General features: G+C 37.3%; 1 protein-coding gene across 1 annotated transcript; it reads right to left on the reverse strand.

Moving 5' to 3' along the window:
* Positions 1-5,635: 5,635 nt before the first annotated feature.
* On the reverse strand, positions 5,636-9,332 carry LOC139693788 (uncharacterized). Its single transcript, XM_071592068.1, has 5 exons — positions 9,307-9,332; positions 8,606-9,262; positions 8,385-8,524; positions 7,582-7,683; positions 5,636-5,760 (listed from the first exon to the last, which is right to left on the reverse strand). The coding sequence occupies exons 1-5, from the start codon at positions 9,330-9,332 to the stop codon at positions 5,636-5,638; spliced, it is 1,050 nt and encodes a 349-aa protein (XP_071448169.1).
* Between the last annotated feature and the right edge of the window lie 14,876 nt (positions 9,333-24,208).

The following is a 24,208-nucleotide window of genomic DNA, read 5'->3' on the forward strand; positions in this document are numbered from 1 at the left end:
TCTTTCTAACACCCATAAACGTAGGTTACTAATTTGAAAAATGGCCTAAGCATCTCTCCAAAGTATCCTGTTTTTTACTAAGGTAAATGATTTAGTGTTTGAAGCCATTTTGGGAATAAATATTTTATCATCACACACCTGTGTGTATGTGGCCCAAGGGATATTGTATTGATAACCACAGAGAATAGTTGGATCGGTATTAGAGGATACTCTCCGACAGACGGAACAAAATATATTAGGATTTATTCAATAGATTATTGGGGAAATGTGAAGGGAAGTTTAAAGAGCATTTTAATCTTTTAATAAGGTTTTATTTGGAATATTCTGCTAGTATTTCATGGGATCCCCATAAAGTCATTATTTCTGAATCGGATGGCGTATAGTTTAGATGAGCTAGATTTATAAAACGTCGTTATGATAAACTATGATAAGTAGCGTACTGAAATTATTAGAGGATCTAGGATGGGAATCACTCAATGGATCGAAATTAAAAGTAGAGATTAAATTCCTTGCACAAATTGGAAGGATGTCTCTTTAGCAATGATGTTGAAAATAAATAATTAGCTCCATCGTACTACGGTATGAGAGATCATGCCAATAAAATTAGAAAGATTAAGTGTAGAACAGATAGATTTAAGATGTAATTATTTCTACGAACGATGTAAGGGATCAAAATGACGTTGTCCGACCGCCCAAGGGGGAAGGGGGAAGTATTTCTGGTCAAAATTATTCTAGTGGGTAATCACCCTCTGCCACACACCCTAGCGCTGGCTTGCAGGGTACTAAAAAACTAAACTAAAACTCTAATTGTCCAGGTAGGATTTTGATGGATTCACAACACATGTACTGCTGTATTTCTAAATCCCACCTATCGCGACACTAAATCAATACAATAAAATCTGCATTGCCCCTCTTCAATATCGCATTTTTTCTTCCTCCCTTCACTTTGCCCGACAAGCCCTCCCTATTCCTAACCCTTCCTCGCATGCCTTAAGTCCCTCTATTTTCTATCGCAGTCCTCAACATTTCAAAGCCAATCAAAATTCTCTCTATCAACCTTTTCTACCTCCTTCGGATTTCTCCCAGCAATCCCATCTCTTCCCCCCTAACACTTCGCACTTTTTTATTTATTCCTTTTTGTCCATTTAACCTTTTCCATCCTTTTCCAAACGTCCACATCATATCCAAATCCTTCAATCTACAACGCCGCTCATTTTTATTTACGAGCAAGTTTCCAATCCGTGAAATATAGTGCTTATTATTCTACTAATTAGTACACCGTGCTGCGATAGGTTTTTGGCACTACTTACTCCACTACAACCGTAGTAATAAATTCATAGCTAGAATGACACCTAATATCCTGAGGTCCAATTTTACATATTGCAATAACTCATTCTTAAGCTCTGAATAAACTCTACCTCCTTAAATTCCATTCATACTTATTCTTTCGCTCCTTCTACCTCGCTTTCCTGGTATTCCCCCCTCTATTACACCGTCTTTAGCATCCAAACGCCTGTCTCTGTTCCTCCTGTATCCACTTGTCCAGCCCTCTTCGAACTCCCCTCAATCTCTCATCCCCTCTTTCCATTCCAAGAATTTAATACTGGGTTTCCCTTTCTGCTTATTTCATTTTCTCCATCTTTCTCCACACCTACGTCTCGAAAGCCTCCAAACCACCTTAATCGTCTTATCTCACTGATCACCCCTTCAATCCTACGTTACAGATTAAAAGGAACAGATTAATATTTACATTTTCTCGCACTTGATTCATGGCAACAATAGCAATTGTTATAAAATTCCAGACAAACAAGATGGCGCGTGACAGGAATAACATTGTACTTTACGCACAAAAATTTATTCTTAAGGTGTCAAACGAAAAAACCTTCACAAAAATATAGCAAATCTTCGAAAAAAGTTATAATATATTTCGAATTATAAAGAGCGCCAGCTTTTAAGTCGAAGTGATTGAAAAGTATGGAGGCCGCAGATTGAGCAAACTGATAATACGGCGAAATAATGCATAAGTATAACACTTAAAGTTCTTAATAGACTAAGATTTACACTAATATATTCCCTTTGCTATCACATGCTTATTTGTATTGCTGTACGTTTCGACATTTTGTTCGAGTATGATGAAACTAAAAGGTTATATTTATTTTATAAATATGTTAAATATTTATGTCGTTCTTTACTTGTTGAGAAGATTATGCAGTGAATAATTTAGGTAAGCCCTTAAATATATCCCAGCATAATTGAAAAAGCATTTATAACAATCGCTGTAGCTTTACTACTCAGCAGTGCTGGCGGTAAGGGTAACTTTCTCTTTTTCCCCGCTGGGCCCCCTTCCCCGCGCCCCCCTCACCCACACGCGCGGAGTTTCCTCTTGAAATCGACGCTGAACTTCGATGCGCATTCGCAGTTCGAAACAGAAAAACAAATTCCTCGCATGCAAGGATCGGACGGGATGCGTAATAATCAACACAGAAAAATTGTATAATTTTCAAAGTTAAAAACGACACCAAAATTATGCATACACGTCCAGCGAGCATGTATTTATTTCGAACAATATTCCTATTCGGATGAATTGTCTCACTTCACTTGTTTACCCTTTTAGATTCCCTTAGCACCCCTTTTGATTTCACGGGTGTGCTTATGTGCCCCTATGGTGGCCTTGAGGGACCTTCTCGTACCCCGATCAGACCTCCAAACGACCTTGAGGAGCCAATTCCCTTCATAATCCGACCAGTCGATTTTCGACAAATTTTGAGTTTTCGCTTACTCGACCTTGAATTAGGGAAGGCTCCTGCCGTCGACAAGTGAGCATCGTCAATGGCGCTGCTGTCTCGGCGCTTTGTTTGAATTGGAGAGAGATGGAATTTGCACTCATCCGTTCTACTAAGATTGCGGGAATGAGTCTTGGGGAGCATGGTTGTCAAATTTATGTGGATAAAGTCTTGAATTAATTTTTTTGAAATTAAATATATATTTTAGTTATAATTTCCACATTAATTAACGTTAATCTTATTAAAAACTTTCATCATAATGTTTAAAAAAATGATTGTACGTTTCAATTTATCACTATTCTGAATACATTCTGAGAATGGGGGAATGTTTTTTAACAAAGATATTCTTTAAAACGGGTAATGGAATGGGTATGTCACCCCTGAATTTAGTAGAACATGAGCATACTTACTCTTGAATTTTGCTGCCCAATATTTTTCGTGCTAATGACTTCATATATACTTACCTACAAAATAAAACAGGACCATTTCACCTGGTTACATAGATTAGGTCAATGAAAATCTTGCGTGCAATAAAAATTCCTCTGGACTTCATCATAATCACCAGTACCATAATAGAGAAATTTGTGAAAAGGTGCCAATTCATGAGTAGAAAATAAATATTAACATGGCTCAATGTAATTATTGTTGAATTATTTTATGGTGCTTTGTTATTTTGAAAGTACTATATCTGCCAACTGTAAACTATTGTTTTAATTGCTATAATTTATTTTTATTGCATCTTGTGTACTGTTTCCTTTATCATAAATATTATATCTCTGCTTTTTATAACATTCTTCTAAAACTTTTATTTTAAATACTTCTTTCATCGTATAAATCTTACTGTAATTTTTAAGTTGAACTATTAAATGTGGGGAAGCTCAGTCTTATGGGCTGCTCACTTCTTTTGCCGAGAGGTCTTTTCACTATGACATCCCCCTAATAGACAATCTGTTTAAATCTTCAAACCTTAAAGATAAATCTATTTTAATACAAACTGCTAAGACTTGGGGGATACAACTCAAGTGAAAGCATTACTCGGCATTCACATTGCCTTCCATCCAAGGTAATTTGGGCTCTTTTTATTGTGATGACATTGTAAGCATTTCTTTTTCTCACTGAGCTTCTTCCTTATACTGCCTTGTAATGGAAAGTGCATCGCCGATAGTAAAGGAAGAACACAGCTCTCTTATGGGTTTCAGTGCCATTTTCCCCTTGCGAAAGTGTGATTGCATCAAGCATGATTTCTGGAAAATATGCACGTTTTTATTTTTTCTTTCATCATATATAAAGAAAATAGTCGAACGACAATGATGACAAAGCATCAATAAACTTCAAGCATCATTGAGTCACTTGAGATGGAATGCCTTGGGAAGATGGAGTGGGACATACGAGGGCGGTCCCAGAAGTAACTAGCCTGACTTAGAGATGGTGTTAGTTGTTTGAAACATATCACGGTATTAGAGAGTATGCTATAAAGCATATGCTTCAAGTTTGAAGATGCCATGTTGTTTAGTATTTGTATGGCAGCCATCAATAGTGAACGTTTTCAGGGAATTTGTGAAAATGGAGAAAATTGGTCATTGTTATGTGATACAACACTTTTATTCGAAAGGCCTCAGCCCAACCAATATAAAAGCTGAACTGGATTCTACTCTGGGTGAGTCTGCTCCTTTGTTTACAACAGTAAAATATTGGGTAGCACAGTTGCATATGAGGCCATACGAGCTGTCAAGACGAGCATCAGATTGGTCAACCAAATGATGTCACGACTCCAGAAACGGAGAGGAAAATCCACAACGTGATACTGGATGATCATCGACTGAAAGTGCGTGACCTAGCAGACATAGTAGGCATTTCAAAAAGTGCGGTCCATCGCATATTAACTGAAAACTTGGACATAAAGCTGTGTGCAAGATGGGTGTCGCGTTTGCTCAAACTTGAGCAAAACCAGTGTCGAGAAGATGTTTCAATTGAGTGTTTAGCAAAGTTTCACAGCAACAAAGCAGAATTTTCACGCCGTTTCATAACCATGGATGAGACATGGGTGCACTACTCCTCACTCGAGACAAAAGAACAATCAAAACAATGGATTCAAATGGGAGAATCGGCTCCAAAGAAGGCAAAGACCGATTCATCTGCAGGCAAGGTCATGGCATCAGTTTTTTGGGATGCACGCGGGATAATTTTCATTCACTATCTTGAAAAGGGAAAAACTATCAATGGCGAGTATTATGGGAAAATAACAGCAATGGTTGAACTGATTTAGCTGACAGTAACTGGCAACTTTTTAATAGCAAAAAAGAGGGTTGATACAATTATCATGCACCTCAGTTCCGATGGCCCTACCGCTTGTTCTGGTAAGTCAACAGCTTGCCTGATCAGGCAACACGCTTTGAATGTCTTGAATTACTGAGCATTGGGAGACTGAAAAGAGATCTCCACTTTGGCATCAAACAACATGTTTAACATACTGGCCCCTTTCAAATTCTTGATTCTCCCAGACACACCCTGATGTAAGCCAATTAATTTCGAAGGAAAAGTTTTTGAGAGCTAAAATACATCAATTAGGAACCCTTACCCCTCCAAGACAAACAATTAGAATTGGTCAATGAATGTGCTTGTTTATAATGCCTGCCTTCCCTTTCGTGAGACTATTGGATATCACTTCAATTGAGTCTAGTAGGAGCATCTTGCTCCGAGGTCAGAAAAAATGATATGCTCTAAGTAGAGAATGGATTACTGAAAAACATGCACATTTTATGAAAATTACAAAATTCACATAAGCATTTGAATAATTACAAAAATTGTCATAACAAAACACAAGCCTTGTGTAACACCTTTAATGAAGACATTCAGTCAAGTGGATCATATGGATCAAAATTAATTTCTTCAAATCTTAATCCTGCTCCTGTTTCTTCATCTTCACTGTCTGTGTCGTCATCATCACTATTCATATACTGTGCAACTTCATTTAGTCCTGCAGGTGAAACAAAACAAAATGCATTATAACAATGGAGGCTGAGACTTTTCTATAATTTAACATCACACACTCTCAATGATATTTTAAGTTTGTGAAGATACATACCCTAGTAACTTGGTCAAAAACTATAATTTTTCTCCACTTATTTTGCCAATATTTAACCTAACACACACATAACAGCTAAACTGAATAGGTGGAGAAGTTCTCGTCAATATTACTGAATTAATTCTACCAAAAAGAGTGACAGCAAAAAGAAAGAAAAACAATGCCAAAAAAAGATATTTATGATCAGTTAAATATTCTTCTTAATCTAAGTCTGCTTAATACATAAATGGCATATACATTCTTCTACCAAGCGAAAAATTTCATATGGACATGTTAGTGATAATGAGTTAGCAGTATGCTGGTAGTTTTAGAAATCATTATGCTAGTTGCGGAAAAGGCTAATTGGGTATTCCACCGGATCAGTTCCTCCTTCCAGCCTTTTCCACAGCAATGTGCCAGGAAAGCAAAGAATGGCTGACAGCAAAAAGAAAGAAAAACAATGGCTCCTTTGTCTCCCCTCATAAATATATTGCATCACAACTATGCTAGTTGTGATGCAATATATTTTTCTCATAAAATTATATATTAGCTTCCACAAATGTTAAAATGAATGTATTTCCTGGCTTATTAAATTCATTCTTTCTTCGGGTTAGAAAATACAAAAAATATTTGGATCAGACAAAATAAACATCAAAGTATGTTAACACAAAAAATTACAAAGAAAATGGAAATTTTACATTGAAAAGTTAGCAACTATATAAACATTTACTCTTGTATAATCCCAGAAATTCATCATCACAGTGGCTAAAATCATATATGAGGCTATTTTTACTGCAGTTGTCACTTTCCTCACTCAATGTCATCCTCACTTTCATCTAGCACAGATAATTCTACATTTTTGAAAAGACTTAATCAATCACTTTCAACTTCCTGCCAGGACTTTTTCACCCTCTCACCAACACAACAAATTGATGGCTGTTTGATTCTTCCTGTCTGTGTAATGTCATAACTATGTGCCTCAATCGACTTTACCCACTATTGGTTTTTTGACTGAAATGCTCAGATGCAGCAATTCAGAAATTAATCCACCAGGAATCACAGCAAGATACACCTTCCTTCAAATTGCAAGGCTTTTTGCTGACCCCATTTTCTGGGCCTTAAGCTGATCACACATTAATAAATAATGATTTCTTAAGAAGAATGCCTGGGCCAGACCTTATGTAACCATGGAACCATTCCCTCTCCATCCTTTTTGATGAACATGAATACAAATTCCATGGGGTATGGCAAGACAATGTTTTTAGTTTAAAGATTAAATGTTTGGAAGCATGGAGTTTGTGACTATCAGCTCAACATGCAAGAAAAATGGTGTTCTACATCTTCTCGTTACTTGAAGTGTTTATCATTACTGTCTCAGCAACATTTATGTCCACTGTTCCATTTGATGGCATGTGAAAATTCAAGTACACTTCATCCAGGATCCATATTTACGCTAACTCAAAACACATCCTTTTTCTCAAGTTTCCCTTGTATTTGTGGAATTTTATAACCTTTATTGTGCATTTGAGTGGCAGTTTTTGTGCTCATATTGTTCTGCTATTCGTGCACATACCTTTTCTCCTTAGGAATCTCTCAAAATAATGCTTCTAATGCAAGCATAAAAATGAATTATACCACAAGATTGAAACTTATTAAATTTACATAAATAAAATAATTAAATGCAGACAATTAATATAAAGCCAAGACAACACTCATCCTTGGTTTTAGCCTTACTTATATCTTGGTCTTCGTCAGCATCAACAGACAGTTGATCAAAATCCACCGACAGCCAAAGTGGTCTATTTGGAGTAGAAAGGAGGCGTGGCCAGTCTTCGGCTAAAAAAATGAATTCATTTTCACATTCAAATAAAACTAGACAGAGAAAATTTTCACACTGACCAGTGTATTTAAAATGGTGATAGTCATGTTAGTATAGCTTAAATGACGAGATGAGCACCTTATTACTAAATGGACCCAAATGAACAAATGGTTTTATTATTTATTAATTAGTTGCTATCCCAACCACCATTTGCAAAAATCTGACCAAACATGATCAATTGATCTTCGCAGCTCAAGCAATATGCCGAAAAAGTTTTATGTCGACTGGAAATGGCAAAGATAACCAGTGATACGAGAAACTTCGGAAATAGTTTTCTTTGTTGAGCAACATTTTATGCACTTGCAACACTTACGTTAATAAATGAAGCCCTTATTACGCTCAAATAATGTATTCAATCTGAAGAAAATGTACACGAGTTCTGTCAGGCCACATAACTTCTGCAAAATAACATTTTTTTAAAAATCACATTAAATTGAACTTAAATTAAATTTTACGGCAGTAGATGGTTTGAGCATCCTACTATGCCATAACACACATTCGATTCTTCCAATTAAAAGTTAAGTGCTTTGGCAGCTTCTTTGAAATTAAAATTTTGAGATTCTGGTAGAAAGAAAGAGATTAACAAAAATAATTTGCAAAATGGATAATATATACACAGATCATCGAGAGTTCACTTTAAAAATAATTCCATACTTACATGCAAAGCCCTTGGGCAGAATAAGTTTCAAAGTATTATTGGAGATGGGCATGTGGACAAATTCTTCTGTGTTAATAGAAGCCCAGAGTGGCAGTTCCAGAGCAAAACAGGGTTTACTCTCTGGTGTTCCACTTGAAGCACTACAAAGAAATAGGGTGAAATCAATGCATTAAATTAATTCGATAAAAATACTGAATTTTTAATACAGATTAGCTACATACTGAATATTTAAGATTTTATTAGACTTCCAATAAATGCTGTAATGTTTCATGCTAGGAAGCTCAATAGTTAGTATTACTTCCCATTTACTTTGCGACCATTTCACAAGAGGAATTTTAGCTGGAACAAGAGGTGGTGGCCTGGTATCAGACTTTAGTTCCATACATCTATCATGAATTGAATTTTCCTCTTGGTCAACATTATTATTTCCATTTTCCTCAACATCTATTCTTGTATTTATATGTTCATTATCTAAAACTCCTGCTTCATGTTGAGGCAAATCTTCTATCAGTTGTTTAACTGAAAGTTGACTGACATCTCCTTTATGCTTACTGGGGTGATCACTGAGAGAGGAGCCTATAACCACATCTGCATCACTTGCAACACTGCACAATGTGTCTGAAGACAAGTCTCCACTTTGATTTGAGTTCACACAGTCTGAATCATTGTTTTCATTTACTGAAGTAAAAGATTCACTCCTCAACATATCACATTCAGCTGACGGTTCAATACAAGGTCCAATATCATCACTTACATCTGAAGCAACAGTATCATTGGCCACAGACTTGGAGGCCACATCACCTTCGTAAGTGTCACTCAAAACCTGGAAGCCTGAGGGGGTCTTTTCACTTTCACCATCAAACACAATTATTCCTTCTCTTCTCAAAGAGTCATTACTTGAAAAGTCTTACCTTAACCTTACCTTGAAAGGTCTTTAACCTTTTCCATCCTTTTCCAAACGTCCACATCATATCCAAATCCTTCAATCTACAACGCCGCTCATTTTTATTTACGAGCAAGTTTCCAATCCGTGAAATATAGTGCTTATTATTCTACTAATTAGTACACCGTGCTGCGATAGGTTTTTGGCACTACTTACTCCACTACAACCGTAGTAATAAATTCATAGCTAGAATGACACCTAATATCCTGAGGTCCAATTTTACATATTGCAATAACTCATTCTTAAGCTCTGAATAAACTCTACCTCCTTAAATTCCATTCATACTTATTCTTTCGCTCCTTCTACCTCGCTTTCCTGGTATTCCCCCCTCTATTACACCGTCTTTAGCATCCAAACGCCTGTCTCTGTTCCTCCTGTATCCACTTGTCCAGCCCTCTTCGAACTCCCCTCAATCTCTCATCCCCTCTTTCCATTCCAAGAATTTAATACTGGGTTTCCCTTTCTGCTTATTTCATTTTCTCCATCTTTCTCCACACCTACGTCTCGAAAGCCTCCAAACCACCTTAATCGTCTTATCTCACTGATCACCCCTTCAATCCTACGTTACAGATTAAAAGGAACAGATTAATATTTACATTTTCTCGCACTTGATTCATGGCAACAATAGCAATTGTTATAAAATTCCAGACAAACAAGATGGCGCGTGACAGGAATAACATTGTACTTTACGCACAAAAATTTATTCTTAAGGTGTCAAACGAAAAAACCTTCACAAAAATATAGCAAATCTTCGAAAAAAGTTATAATATATTTCGAATTATAAAGAGCGCCAGCTTTTAAGTCGAAGTGATTGAAAAGTATGGAGGCCGCAGATTGAGCAAACTGATAATACGGCGAAATAATGCATAAGTATAACACTTAAAGTTCTTAATAGACTAAGATTTACACTAATATATTCCCTTTGCTATCACATGCTTATTTGTATTGCTGTACGTTTCGACATTTTGTTCGAGTATGATGAAACTAAAAGGTTATATTTATTTTATAAATATGTTAAATATTTATGTCGTTCTTTACTTGTTGAGAAGATTATGCAGTGAATAATTTAGGTAAGCCCTTAAATATATCCCAGCATAATTTAAAAAGCATTTATAACAATCGCTGTAGCTTTACTACTCAGCAGTGCTGGCGGTAAGGGTAACTTTCTCTTTTTCCCCGCTGGGCCCCCTTCCCCGCGCCCCCCTCACCCACACGCGCGGAGTTTCCTCTTGAAATCGACGCTGAACTTCGATGCGCATTCGCAGTTCGAAACAGAAAAACAAATTCCTCGCATGCAAGGATCGGACGGGATGCGTAATAATCAACACAGAAAAATTGTATAATTTTCAAAGTTAAAAACGACACCAAAATTATGCATACACGTCCAGCGAGCATGTATTTATTTCGAACAATATTCCTATTCGGATGAATTGTCTCACTTCACTTGTTTACCCTTTTAGATTCCCTTAGCACCCCTTTTGATTTCACGGGTGTGCTTATGTGCCCCTATGGTGGCCTTGAGGGACCTTCTCGTACCCCGATCAGACCTCCAAACGACCTTGAGGAGCCAATTCCCTTCATAATCCGACCAGTCGATTTTCGACAAATTTTGAGTTTTCGCTTACTCGACCTTGAATTAGGGAAGGCTCCTGCCGTCGACAAGTGAGCATCGTCAATGGCGCTGCTGTCTCGGCGCTTTGTTTGAATTGGAGAGAGATGGAATTTGCACTCATCCGTTCTACTAAGATTGCGGGAATGAGTCTTGAGGAGCATGGTTGTCAAATTTATGTGGATAAAGTCTTGAATTAATTTTTTTGAAATTAAATATATATTTTAGTTATAATTTCCACATTAATTAACGTTAATCTTATTAAAAACTTTCATCATAATGTTTAAAAAAATGATTGTACGTTTCAATTTATCACTATTCTGAATACATTCTGAGAATGGGGGAATGTTTTTTAACAAAGATATTCTTTAAAACGGGTAATGGAATGGGTATGTCACCCCTGAATTTAGTAGAACATGAGCATACTTACTCTTGAATTTTGCTGCCCAATATTTTTCGTGCTAATGACTTCATATATACTTACCTACAAAATAAAACAGGACCATTTCACCTGGTTACATAGATTAGGTCAATGAAAATCTTGCGTGCAATAAAAATTCCTCTGGACTTCATCATAATCACCAGTACCATAATAGAGAAATTTGTGAAAAGGTGCCAATTCATGAGTAGAAAATAAATATTAACATGGCTCAATGTAATTATTGTTGAATTATTTTATGGTGCTTTGTTATTTTGAAAGTACTATATCTGCCAACTGTAAACTATTGTTTTAATTGCTATAATTTATTTTTATTGCATCTTGTGTACTGTTTCCTTTATCATAAATATTATATCTCTGCTTTTTATAACATTCTTCTAAAACTTTTATTTTAAATACTTCTTTCATCGTATAAATCTTACTGTAATTTTTAAGTTGAACTATTAAATGTGGGGAAGCTCAGTCTTATGGGCTGCTCACTTCTTTTGCCGAGAGGTCTTTTCACTATGACATCCCCCTAATAGACAATCTGTTTAAATCTTCAAACCTTAAAGATAAATCTATTTTAATACAAACTGCTAAGACTTGGGGGATACAACTCAAGTGAAAGCATTACTCGGCATTCACATTGCCTTCCATCCAAGGTAATTTGGGCTCTTTTTATTGTGATGACATTGTAAGCATTTCTTTTTCTCACTGAGCTTCTTCCTTATACTGCCTTGTAATGGAAAGTGCATCGCCGATAGTAAAGGAAGAACACAGCTCTCTTATGGGTTTCAGTGCCATTTTCCCCTTGCGAAAGTGTGATTGCATCAAGCATGATTTCTGGAAAATATGCACGTTTTTATTTTTTCTTTCATCATATATAAAGAAAATAGTCGAACGACAATGATGACAAAGCATCAATAAACTTCAAGCATCATTGAGTCACTTGAGATGGAATGCCTTGGGAAGATGGAGTGGGACATACGAGGGCGGTCCCAGAAGTAACTAGCCTGACTTAGAGATGGTGTTAGTTGTTTGAAACATATCACGGTATTAGAGAGTATGCTATAAAGCATATGCTTCAAGTTTGAAGATGCCATGTTGTTTAGTATTTGTATGGCAGCCATCAATAGTGAACGTTTTCAGGGAATTTGTGAAAATGGAGAAAATTGGTCATTGTTATGTGATACAACACTTTTATTCGAAAGGCCTCAGCCCAACCAATATAAAAGCTGAACTGGATTCTACTCTGGGTGAGTCTGCTCCTTTGTTTACAACAGTAAAATATTGGGTAGCACAGTTGCATATGAGGCCATACGAGCTGTCAAGACGAGCATCAGATTGGTCAACCAAATGATGTCACGACTCCAGAAACGGAGAGGAAAATCCACAACGTGATACTGGATGATCATCGACTGAAAGTGCGTGACCTAGCAGACATAGTAGGCATTTCAAAAAGTGCGGTCCATCGCATATTAACTGAAAACTTGGACATAAAGCTGTGTGCAAGATGGGTGTCGCGTTTGCTCAAACTTGAGCAAAACCAGTGTCGAGAAGATGTTTCAATTGAGTGTTTAGCAAAGTTTCACAGCAACAAAGCAGAATTTTCACGCCGTTTCATAACCATGGATGAGACATGGGTGCACTACTCCTCACTCGAGACAAAAGAACAATCAAAACAATGGATTCAAATGGGAGAATCGGCTCCAAAGAAGGCAAAGACCGATTCATCTGCAGGCAAGGTCATGGCATCAGTTTTTTGGGATGCACGCGGGATAATTTTCATTCACTATCTTGAAAAGGGAAAAACTATCAATGGCGAGTATTATGGGAAAATAACAGCAATGGTTGAACTGATTTAGCTGACAGTAACTGGCAACTTTTTAATAGCAAAAAAGAGGGTTGATACAATTATCATGCACCTCAGTTCCGATGGCCCTACCGCTTGTTCTGGTAAGTCAACAGCTTGCCTGATCAGGCAACACGCTTTGAATGTCTTGAATTACTGAGCATTGGGAGACTGAAAAGAGATCTCCACTTTGGCATCAAACAACATGTTTAACATACTGGCCCCTTTCAAATTCTTGATTCTCCCAGACACACCCTGATGTAAGCCAATTAATTTCGAAGGAAAAGTTTTTGAGAGCTAAAATACATCAATTAGGAACCCTTACCCCTCCAAGACAAACAATTAGAATTGGTCAATGAATGTGCTTGTTTATAATGCCTGCCTTCCCTTTCGTGAGACTATTGGATATCACTTCAATTGAGTCTAGTAGGAGCATCTTGCTCCGAGGTCAGAAAAAATGATATGCTCTAAGTAGAGAATGGATTACTGAAAAACATGCACATTTTATGAAAATTACAAAATTCACATAAGCATTTGAATAATTACAAAAATTGTCATAACAAAACACAAGCCTTGTGTAACACCTTTAATGAAGACATTCAGTCAAGTGGATCATATGGATCAAAATTAATTTCTTCAAATCTTAATCCTGCTCCTGTTTCTTCATCTTCACTGTCTGTGTCGTCATCATCACTATTCATATACTGTGCAACTTCATTTAGTCCTGCAGGTGAAACAAAACAAAATGCATTATAACAATGGAGGCTGAGACTTTTCTATAATTTAACATCACACACTCTCAATGATATTTTAAGTTTGTGAAGATACATACCCTAGTAACTTGGTCAAAAACTATAATTTTTCTCCACTTATTTTGCCAATATTTAACCTAACACACACATAACAGCTAAACTGAATAGGTGGAGAAATTCTCGTCAATATTACTGAATTAATTCTACCAAAAAGAGTGACAGCAAAAAGAAAGAAAAACAATGCCAAAAAAAGATATTTATGATCAGTTAAATATTCTTCTTAATCTAAGTCTGCTTAATACATAAATGGCATATACATTCTTCTACCAAGCGAAAAATTTCATATGGACATGATAGTGATAATGAGTTTGCAGTATGCTGGTAGTTAAAGAAATCATTACGCTAGTTGTGGAAAAGGCTAATTGGGTCATCCACTGGATCAGTTCCTCCTTCCAGCCTTTTCCACAGCAATGTGCCAGGAAAGCAAAGAATGGCTGACAGCAAAAAGAAAGAAAAACAATGGCTCCTTTGTCTCCCCTCATAAATATATTGCATCACAACTATGCTAGTTGTGATGCAATATATTTTTCTCATAAAATTATATATTAGCTTCCACAAATGTTAAAATGAATGTATTTCCTGGCTTATTAAATTCATTCTTTCTTCGGGTTAGAAAATACAAAAAATATTTGGATCAGACAAAATAAACATCAAAGTATGTTAACACAAAAAATTACAAAGAAAATGGAAATTTTACATTGAAAAGTTAGCAACTATATAAACATTTACTCTTGTATAATCCCAGAAATTCATCATCACAGTGGCTAAAATCATATATGAGGCTATTTTTACTGCAGTTGTCACTTTCCTCACTCAATGTCATCCTCACTTTCATCTAGCACAGATAATTCTACATTTTTGAAAAGACTTAATCAATCACTTTCAACTTCCTGCCAGGACTTTTTCACCCTCTCACCAACACAACAAATTGATGGCTGTTTGATTCTTCCTGTCTGTGTAATGTCATAACTATGTGCCTCAATCGACTTTACCCACTATTGCATAGATCCCCTAAATGGTTTTTTGACTGAAATGCTCAGATGCTGCAATTCAGAAATTAATCCACCAGGAATCACAGCAAGATACACCTTCCTTCAAATGGCAAGGCTTTTTGCTGACCCCATTTTCTGGGCCTTAAGCTGATCACACATTAATAAAGAATGATTTCTTCAGAAGAATGCCTGGGCCAGACCTTATGTAACCATGGAACCATTCCCTCTCCATCCTTTTTGATGAACATGAATACAAATTCCATGGGGTTCCATTAAGTTCCATTAAGACAATGTTTTTAGTTTAAAGATTAAAAATGATGGCATGGAGTTTTTGACTATCAGCTCAACATGCAAGAAAAATGGTGTTCTACATCTTCTCATTACTTGAAGTGTTTATCATTACTGTCTCAGCAACATTTATGTCCACTGTTCCATTTGATGGCATGTGAAAATTCAAGTACACTTCATCCAGGATCCATATTTACGCTAACTCAAAACACATCCTTTTTCTCAAGTTTCCCTTGTATTTGTGGAATTTTATAACCTTTATTGTGCATTTGAGTGGCAGTTTTTGTGCTCATATTGTTCTGCTATTCGTGCACATACCTTTTCTCCTTAGGAATCTCTCAAAATAATGCTTCTAATGCAAGCATAAAAATGAATTATACCACAAGATTGAAACTTATTAAATTTACATAAATAAAATAATTAAATGCAGACAATTAATATAAAGCCAAGACAACACTCATCCTTGGTTTTAGCCTTACTTATATCTTGGTCTTCGTCAGCATCAACAGACAGTTGATCAAAATCCACCGACAGCCAAAGTGGTCTATTTGGAGTAGAAAGGAGGCGTGGCCAGTCTTCGGCTAAAAAAATGAATTCATTTTCACATTCAAATAAAACTAGACAGAGAAAATTTTCACACTGACCAGTGTATTTAAAATGGTGATAGTCATGTTAGTATAGCTTAAATGACGAGATGAGCACCTTATTACTAAATGGACCCAAATGAACAAATGGTTTTATTATTTATTAATTAGTTGCTATCCCAACCACCATTTGCAAAAATCTGACCAAACATGATCAATTGATCTTCGCAGCTCAAGCAATATGCCGAAAAAGTTTTATGTCGACTGGAAATGGCAAAGATAACCAGTGATACGAGAAACTTCGGAAATAGTTTTCTTTGTTGAGCAACATTTTATGCACTTGCAACACTTACGTTAATAAATGAAGCCCTTATTACGCTCAAATAATGTATTCAATCTGAAGAAAATGTACACGAGTTCTGTCAGGCCACATAACTTCTGCAAAATAACATTTTTTTAAAAATCACATTAAATTGAACTTAAATTAAATTTTACGGCAGTAGATGGTTTGAGCATCCTACTATGCCATAACACACATTCGATTCTTCCAATTAAAAGTTAAGTGCTTTGGCAGCTTCTTTGAAATTAAAATTTTGAGATTCTGGTAGAAAGAAAGAGATTAACAAAAATAATTTGCAAAATGGATAATATATACACAGATCATCGAGAGTTCACTTTAAAAATAATTCCATACTTACATGCAAAGCCCTTGGGCAGAATAAGTTTCAAAGTATTATTGGAGATGGGCATGTGGACAAATTCTTCTGTGTTAATAGAAGCCCAGAGTGGCAGTTCCAGAGCAAAACAGGGTTTACTCTCTGGTGTTCCACTTGAAACACTACAAAGAAATAGGGTGAAATCAATGCATTAAATTATTTCGATAAAAATACTGAATTTTTAATACAGATTAGCTACTTACTGAATATTTAAGATTTTATTAGACTTCCAATAAATGCTGTAATGTTTCATGCTAGGAAGCTCAATAGTTAGTATTACTTCCCATTTACTTTGCGACCATTTCACAAGAGGAATTTTAGCTGGAACAAGAGGTGGTGGCCTGGTATCAGACTTTAGTTCCATACATCTATCATGAATTGAATTTTCCCCTTGGTCAACATTATTATTTCCATTTTCCTCAACATCTATTCTTGTATTTATATGTTCATTATCTAAAACTCCTGCTTCATGTTGAGGCAAATCTTCTATCAGTTGTTTAACTGAAAGTTGACTGACATCTCCTTTATGCTTACTGGGGTGATCACTGAGAGAGGAGCCTATAACCACATCTGCATCACTTGCAACACTGCACAATGTGTCTGAAGACAAGTCTCCACTTTGATTTGAGTTCACACAGTCTGAATCATTGTTTTCATTTACTGAAGTAAAAGATTCACTCCTCAACATATCACATTCAGCTGACGGTTCAATACAAGGTCCAATATCATCACTTACATCTGAAGCAACAGTATCATTGGCCACAGACTTGGAGGCCACATCACCTTCGTAAGTGTCACTCAAAACCTGGAAGCCTGAGGGGGTCTTTTCACTTTCACCATCAAACACAATTATTCCTTCTCTTCTCAAAGAGTCATTACTTGAAAAGTCTTACCTTAACCTTACCTTGAAAGGTCTTTAACCTTTTCCATCCTTTTCCAAACGTCCACATCATATCCAAATCCTTCAATCTACAACGCCGCTCATTTTTATTTACGAGCAAGTTTCCAATCCGTGAAATATAGTGCTTATTATTCTACTAATTAGTACACCGTGCTGCGATAGGTTTTTGGCACTACTTACTCCACTACAACCGTAGTAATAAATTCATAGCTAGAATGACACCTAATATCCTGAGGTCCAATTTTACATATTGCAATAACTCATTCTTAAGCTCTGAATAAACTCTACCTCCTTAAATTCCATTCATACTTATTCTTTCGCTCCTTCTACCTCGCTTTCCTGGTATTCCCCCCTCTATAACACCGTCTTTAGCATCCAAACGCCTGTCTCTGTTCCTCCTGTATCCACTTGTCCAGCCCTCTTCGAACTCCCCTCAATCTCTCATCCCCTCTTTCCATTCCAAGAATTTAATACTGGGTTTCCCTTTCTGCTTATTTCATTTTCTCCATCTTTCTCCACACCTACGTCTCGAAAGCTTCCAAACCACCTTAATCGTCTTATCTCACTGATCACCCCTTCAATCCTACGTTACAGATTAAAAGGAACAGATTAATATTTACATTTTCTCGCACTTGTATTCATGGCAACAATAGCAATTGTTATAAAATTCCAGACAAACAAGATGGCGCGTGACAGGAATAACATTGTACTTTACGCACAAAAATTTATTCTTAAGGTGTCAAACGAAAAAACCTTCACAAAAATATAGCAAATCTTCGAAAAAAGTTATAATATATTTCGAATTACAAAGAGCGCCAGCTTTTAAGTCGAAGTGATTGAAAAGTATGGAGGCCGCAGATTGAGCAAACTGATAATACGGCGAAATAATGCATAAGTATAACACTTAAAGTTCTTAAGCTGGCGGTAAGGGTAACTTTCTCTTTTTCCCCGCTGGGCCCCCTTCCCCGCGCCCCCCTCACCCACACGCGCGGAGTTTCCTCTTGAAATCGACGCTGAACTTCGATGCGCATTCGCAGTTCGAAACAGAAAAACAAATTCCTCGCATGCAAGGATCGGACGGGATGCGTAATAATCAACACAGAAAAATTGTATAATTTTCAAAGTTAAAAACGACACCAAAATTATGCATACACGTCCAGCGAGTATGTATTTATTTCGAACAATATTCCTATTCGGATGAATTGTCTCACTTCACTTGTTTACCCTTTTAGATTCCCTTAGCACCCCTTTTGATTTCACGGGTGTGCTTATGTGCCCCTATGGTGGCCTTGAGGGACCTTCTCGTACCCCGATCAGACCTCCAAACGACCTTGAGGAGCCAATTCCCTTCATAATCCGACCAGTCGATTTTCGACAAATTTTGAGTTTTCGCTTACTCGACCTTGAATTAGGGAAGGCTCCTGCCGTCGACAAGTGAGCATCGTCAATGGCGCTGCTGTCTCGGCGCTTTGTTTGATTTGGAGAGAGATGGAATTTGCACTCATCCGTTCTACTAAGATTGCGGGAATGAGTCTTGAGGAGCATGGTTGTCAAATTTATGTGGATAAAGTCTTGAATTAATTTTTTTGAAATTAAATATATATTTTAGTTATAATTTCCACATTAATTAACGTTAATCTTATTAAAAACTTTCATCATAATGTTTAAAAAAATGATTGTAGGTTTCAATTTATCACTATTCTGAATACATTCTGAGAATGGGGGAATGTTTTTTAACAAAGATATTCTTGAAAAATGATGCATCTGATATACTCTGGTAGGAGTGGGCCGGGTCTTTTATTGTGTCTCATGCCATCATCATCGGATGGCAATTTTGAAATGTCAATGGTATATGCCTTCGGCCAACAATCTACATCACCACATCATCATCGCCAGATAATGAGTGGATGACTATAGGGTATCTAATTGTGCATATATCTTAGCCATTTCATTACTGTTCAGTATGTTGCAAGATGCTTGTGAAGCAGCCTTATTAACCAAATGATGGAAAATTTAGAGGTGGAATTACACTTAGCAGGTTACAAATTTTGTGTGCCAGGGACAAAACTGAGTGAGCATCCGTTGGGGGAAAGATCTAAATCAATAAGCTTGATTTGTATTGCTGGTGGCATGATATAATGTATGCAAATTTTATGGACACTGCCGCAAGACAAGACGCAGATTAGGAGCTCCCAAGGTTGGCATCAAATAAAAAAGATGCATATTATCAATCTAGATGACTTAAACTTCCATGGAATTCACTAGTTCTGCTATGAGAAGTTTGAAAAATATGTAATTTACCTTAAAGGCTTCAGATATCTAACTCCCCAACCCGAACTCTTACACTACTTAAAAGGCCTAGAGGTGATTTATAACAGGTGAAGATGACAAGAATATAGTTCCTATATTTGCAGTCATCTCTGAAATTTCTATTGGGGTGCAGAAGATTTTTCTGGCAACTAAGCATGATGATTTAGAAAATTGTTGACAATCCTCAATGAGTGAGTAATGGGCAATTTTGATTTTTACATGCTTCTGCTTCACAGGAATTCATACCTCTTTGATGCCATGAACTCAGATTTCGATAAGGGTCCAATCCCGGAATTATACGATACTATATATAACACATCCCAGCCTTCATATGTTGTCATATCTCCTGAATTGCTACTGAGTAGAAGAGTTGTAGAAGTTGAAAGGGTACCTATAGGTGGCATAGATTCTGCTAAACAAGATGTTACTGCAATAGAAGCGAGCGCATGAAACGAAATTCGTATGAGGATATTGGTGAATAAATCATTGTGAAACAAAATACGCAATTTATTTACAGTTTTGAGCATCGAGAGGGAAGAAAAAAACCATTAGTAGCAATGAACGTTTATAAAATTGTTACACTTGGAATAATATTTTTTCCGTTCCACGTTTGAGCCTTAGGCACCTGAACAATGGCAACCTTACTAGTTCACAACCTTAACTTAAATCGTGTGCACACCAATATCGTCACCATCCCCGAGCGCTCAGGACGATTTATTTTTTCTGAAATGAACGATACGTGGTATGACATCATGAGCAAACAGACACTGTAGCAAACGCAGACTATTGTATCTGATGTGCCGGCAATATGAAAAAAACAGAACTCGCTAGATATTCAAGAGTATGGCTTCTGTACACCCACTCGGTTAAACCCTTCATTTGTATTTCGGCCTACTACAAGTCCAGTCCATCTCGGTTGTCGATGTAACATTCTGCCAACGTGTTTGCCCGTGAACGAGCGGGTGTGTCACGGGCATTATTCTTGCACTTGGTTCGACTTCTCCTTTGTAGAGTTTTAGCTAGAGGGCATCCACTGTCTTAAAAAATAATCACTAGTTTTGAGGTTTTCAGCGTATTCTGTAAAAACCTAATCCTCGTAATAATGGGCAAAAGAGCTGAAATAATCGTTTGCAATATCTCGAAGATTCTCAATTTTCACTTTTCCTTGCGTCAGATCGTTTGATAATTGTATCATGGCGAGGTACTGTCGTTACAGACTGGGAACCTAGTCTTTGACACCTCGAAAATCAATTATTGCGGAGGCAAGGAGGAAGGGGAATGATATAGGGATATGATTAGAAGGAGTTGACGGGAGGAGGGTATGGACGAAGGGTGGGAGAAGCGTTCTTTGGAATGCCGTTTTTTCAGTGCCCATCAAAATTATTTCGTGGCCCTTGCGGCTTCGACGGCTTTAGGGGGTGGGGTGGGTGGCCGAGGGGTCAACTGGCAGGGGGATACAGCACTTCTGTAGGATAAGATCATGATCACGTGGGTTGAGGAAAGCGCAGAGGAGAGCAATCAGTCATATAGGAATGAGTTGAAAGAGGCTAATATACCATTTTGGGATTGGGTAAACCCCATTAATAATAATGGTGGATAGAGATAATAGAGGCGGAGTATGTAAGTGATACAAATTCAGAGTTCGAATCAGTGAATGTAGTCAATTCAGTCAAGTCTCCAGATATTCCCGTTTGTAAATAAATATTCTTGGGAAAAGAATATGTAGACATTTTTAAACGGAAGAAAAGTTTATTATTACGCAAAAAACACAGAGAATTAAGGCATATGCAAAGATACAGGATAAAAAAATGAACGGACATGAAAACCTATGAATTTGTTCATTTTCAATACCACAGTTAAAATGACTTTTCATATAAGATTTTATCTAAAAATTTTGTTTTTGTGAATCAAATGTGTATATATTTAAGAGTGGGTGGACTCTGCACAGATTCAAATATTTATTACTCCGAAACCCCTAAAAGTCGGTCATTCCTACCGCTACCATAAATACTTCATGATAGGAAGGCATGCATAAATGATAAAAATAAAGATAACTTTTGTTTACGGTATGCAATCCTCTCTAAATGCGAACTAGCTCACCCCAAACAAGTAAGTTTTACGCATCACATTTATACTCCACAGCGCATCGCATTCATACTCCGTGTCATGCCCTTTCCAACTCCTCTGGCTGATATTCCACTGTTTTAGCGCGTGAGCATTTTTACTATATAGTATAGGTCTTTGTTTTGGACAACGAGAGTGACATATATCAAATTTTAAATGTTGAGCTTCCATATCAAAAAGATATACTTTTCTTAGCAAAGGCCGTGGCACACACTACCTATACCTGAAGTACTTTGAGCGCTGGGTTAGTAAGCAGCTGAGCAATAGGAGGGGGTGAAGATGATTGTAAACGCTGTTCTCATATTTTAGGCGTCTAAATCTCACAGAACGTTCATAAGATTACATGGGCAAACGAAACGTGAGAGAATCATCCTCCCAGAAGTAAAGAGTGGTGTAAAGGTAGTAATATATTTATATAAAGTCTGTTCCAAGAGTAATATGACTTATTTTTTCCCGGTTGGATGGACGGACGGGCGGCGGTTTCTCTGGCTGGGTTCGAGGGAGGGCAGTCTCAGGAAAGGCTGGAGGCAGATAGTAGTTGGCTCCCAACCTTTGAGGAGTGCGGAAAGTTCGTTTGGGAAACCTCTATAACGTGACCTCGTCACGCTCCGTCGTGAACTGGTCATTGGAAGTGCCTTCAAATGTTGTGTGAAACTGTACAAAACTGGGAAAGAGACTCATTACATGGCCAAGGCAGCTTATGGTGATAATGCAATGAGTAGATAGGGTATTTTTGAGTGGTACAAGTTGTTTCGGGAGGTTAGAGAAGATGTTGAAGACGCCGAACGTACAGGACGCCCTTCGACCTCAAAAAGTGACGAAAATCTTTCAAGAGGATTTGTTGGACAGGGATCGTAGATTTAGTGCTCGCATGGTTTCTGATGAACTTGGCATCCCTAGAAAGTGTAGCGAATTGTGACCGAAAACATCGGCATGAGAAAGGTGTGTGCGAAGTTGGTGACGAGGGAGCTTAGCAGCATTCCGGGCGCCGCCCTCCAGAAGGCGTATGAGGAGTGGAAACCCCGCTGGCAGCAGTGTGTGGGCACATGAGGGTGATAATTCGAAGAATTTGGAATATATTTATCAATTTTGGCAGTGATTGTTTTTAATGGACTCAGTCATACTATTTTTGAGACTAACCATGTATATTTAAAAATGTTCAGAATAATTTCCCTTTGCCTATATCACTATACGTGTCGAGTCAATCCTTACATCGATTCAGAGGAGTTCAAGTAACCCTATAACCTACTTCACGGAATCATACCAACATCATAAACCCTTCAGTTTTTGCACAAAGAATAAAATCAATTTCTCTGAAATTGTACAGATTCCATGTTTTTCCAGTGGTCTGGATGTAACAACATTATTTACATCACGCTTGGTAGATCTCTCAAAAACGATCCAGAAGATTTACTCAAGAAATAAAGCAATAGCTCCTGAAGGGCGGAATGGTGTGTTGTGCACGGCAGAGGGAGAGGCAAGGCTTCTGTTGTCGCCGACTCACAGATTTCAAAAGGAAATCGATAACCGTAGCAGAAAAGAGGCCTGAACCAGCTGAAATAGGGATTAGGAATGTTAAGACGATGCTCAGGAGAGGGATATTAGAAAATATAAAGCGAGAGATAGACCCTATTCCGTAAACGCTACCCTCTTTGTAGCCTTTCCTATTCTGTTGTTTCCACCCCGAAGAGGAGTTAAATCCTAAAACGGGGTTTCCGTATGGTTGTTGTTATGTTTCAACTATCTATTTTATATTCATTCTTGTACGCTGTTCTTTACGGAAATAAAAACCTTTAAAACTGAAACTGAGAGATAGAATGAGGAAAAGTAGATATTTTAGGGTTGAGTGAAATGAGATGGAAGAATAGCGGTGATTACCTGAGCGATAGTTAAAGAGTAATATACAGAGAGGTATCGAATAAAGCATTCGGCAGGAAGAAGCGAAGCAAATATGGAGTATATATGTGATGGAATATTATTAGGAGAAGCAAACTCAGAACCAACGAACTTGACCAGATCTACATTTAATCAGATCTACATGTAATCAAGCAATCACAGGGAGGAAGTAGTCGAGAGGGTATACAATCAGTTAGAGGAAACCGTAACGGGTGTTCCTAGAAGTATTAACAATTGATAGTGATGGAGGATTGAAACGCGACGATAGGCTCACGGAGAGATGGCAGTGGAGTAGGGGAATACGGTTTTGGAACGAGGAATGATCACAGGGCGAAAGCAAAATATATGTCCGAGGAATATGCCCGGGGAATCAGAA

Source organism: Hetaerina americana, unplaced genomic scaffold, assembly GCF_022747635.1.
Source record: "Hetaerina americana unplaced genomic scaffold, ioHetAmer1.1.p SCAF_1, whole genome shotgun sequence".
Taxonomy (NCBI): Eukaryota; Metazoa; Arthropoda; class Insecta; order Odonata; family Calopterygidae; genus Hetaerina; species Hetaerina americana.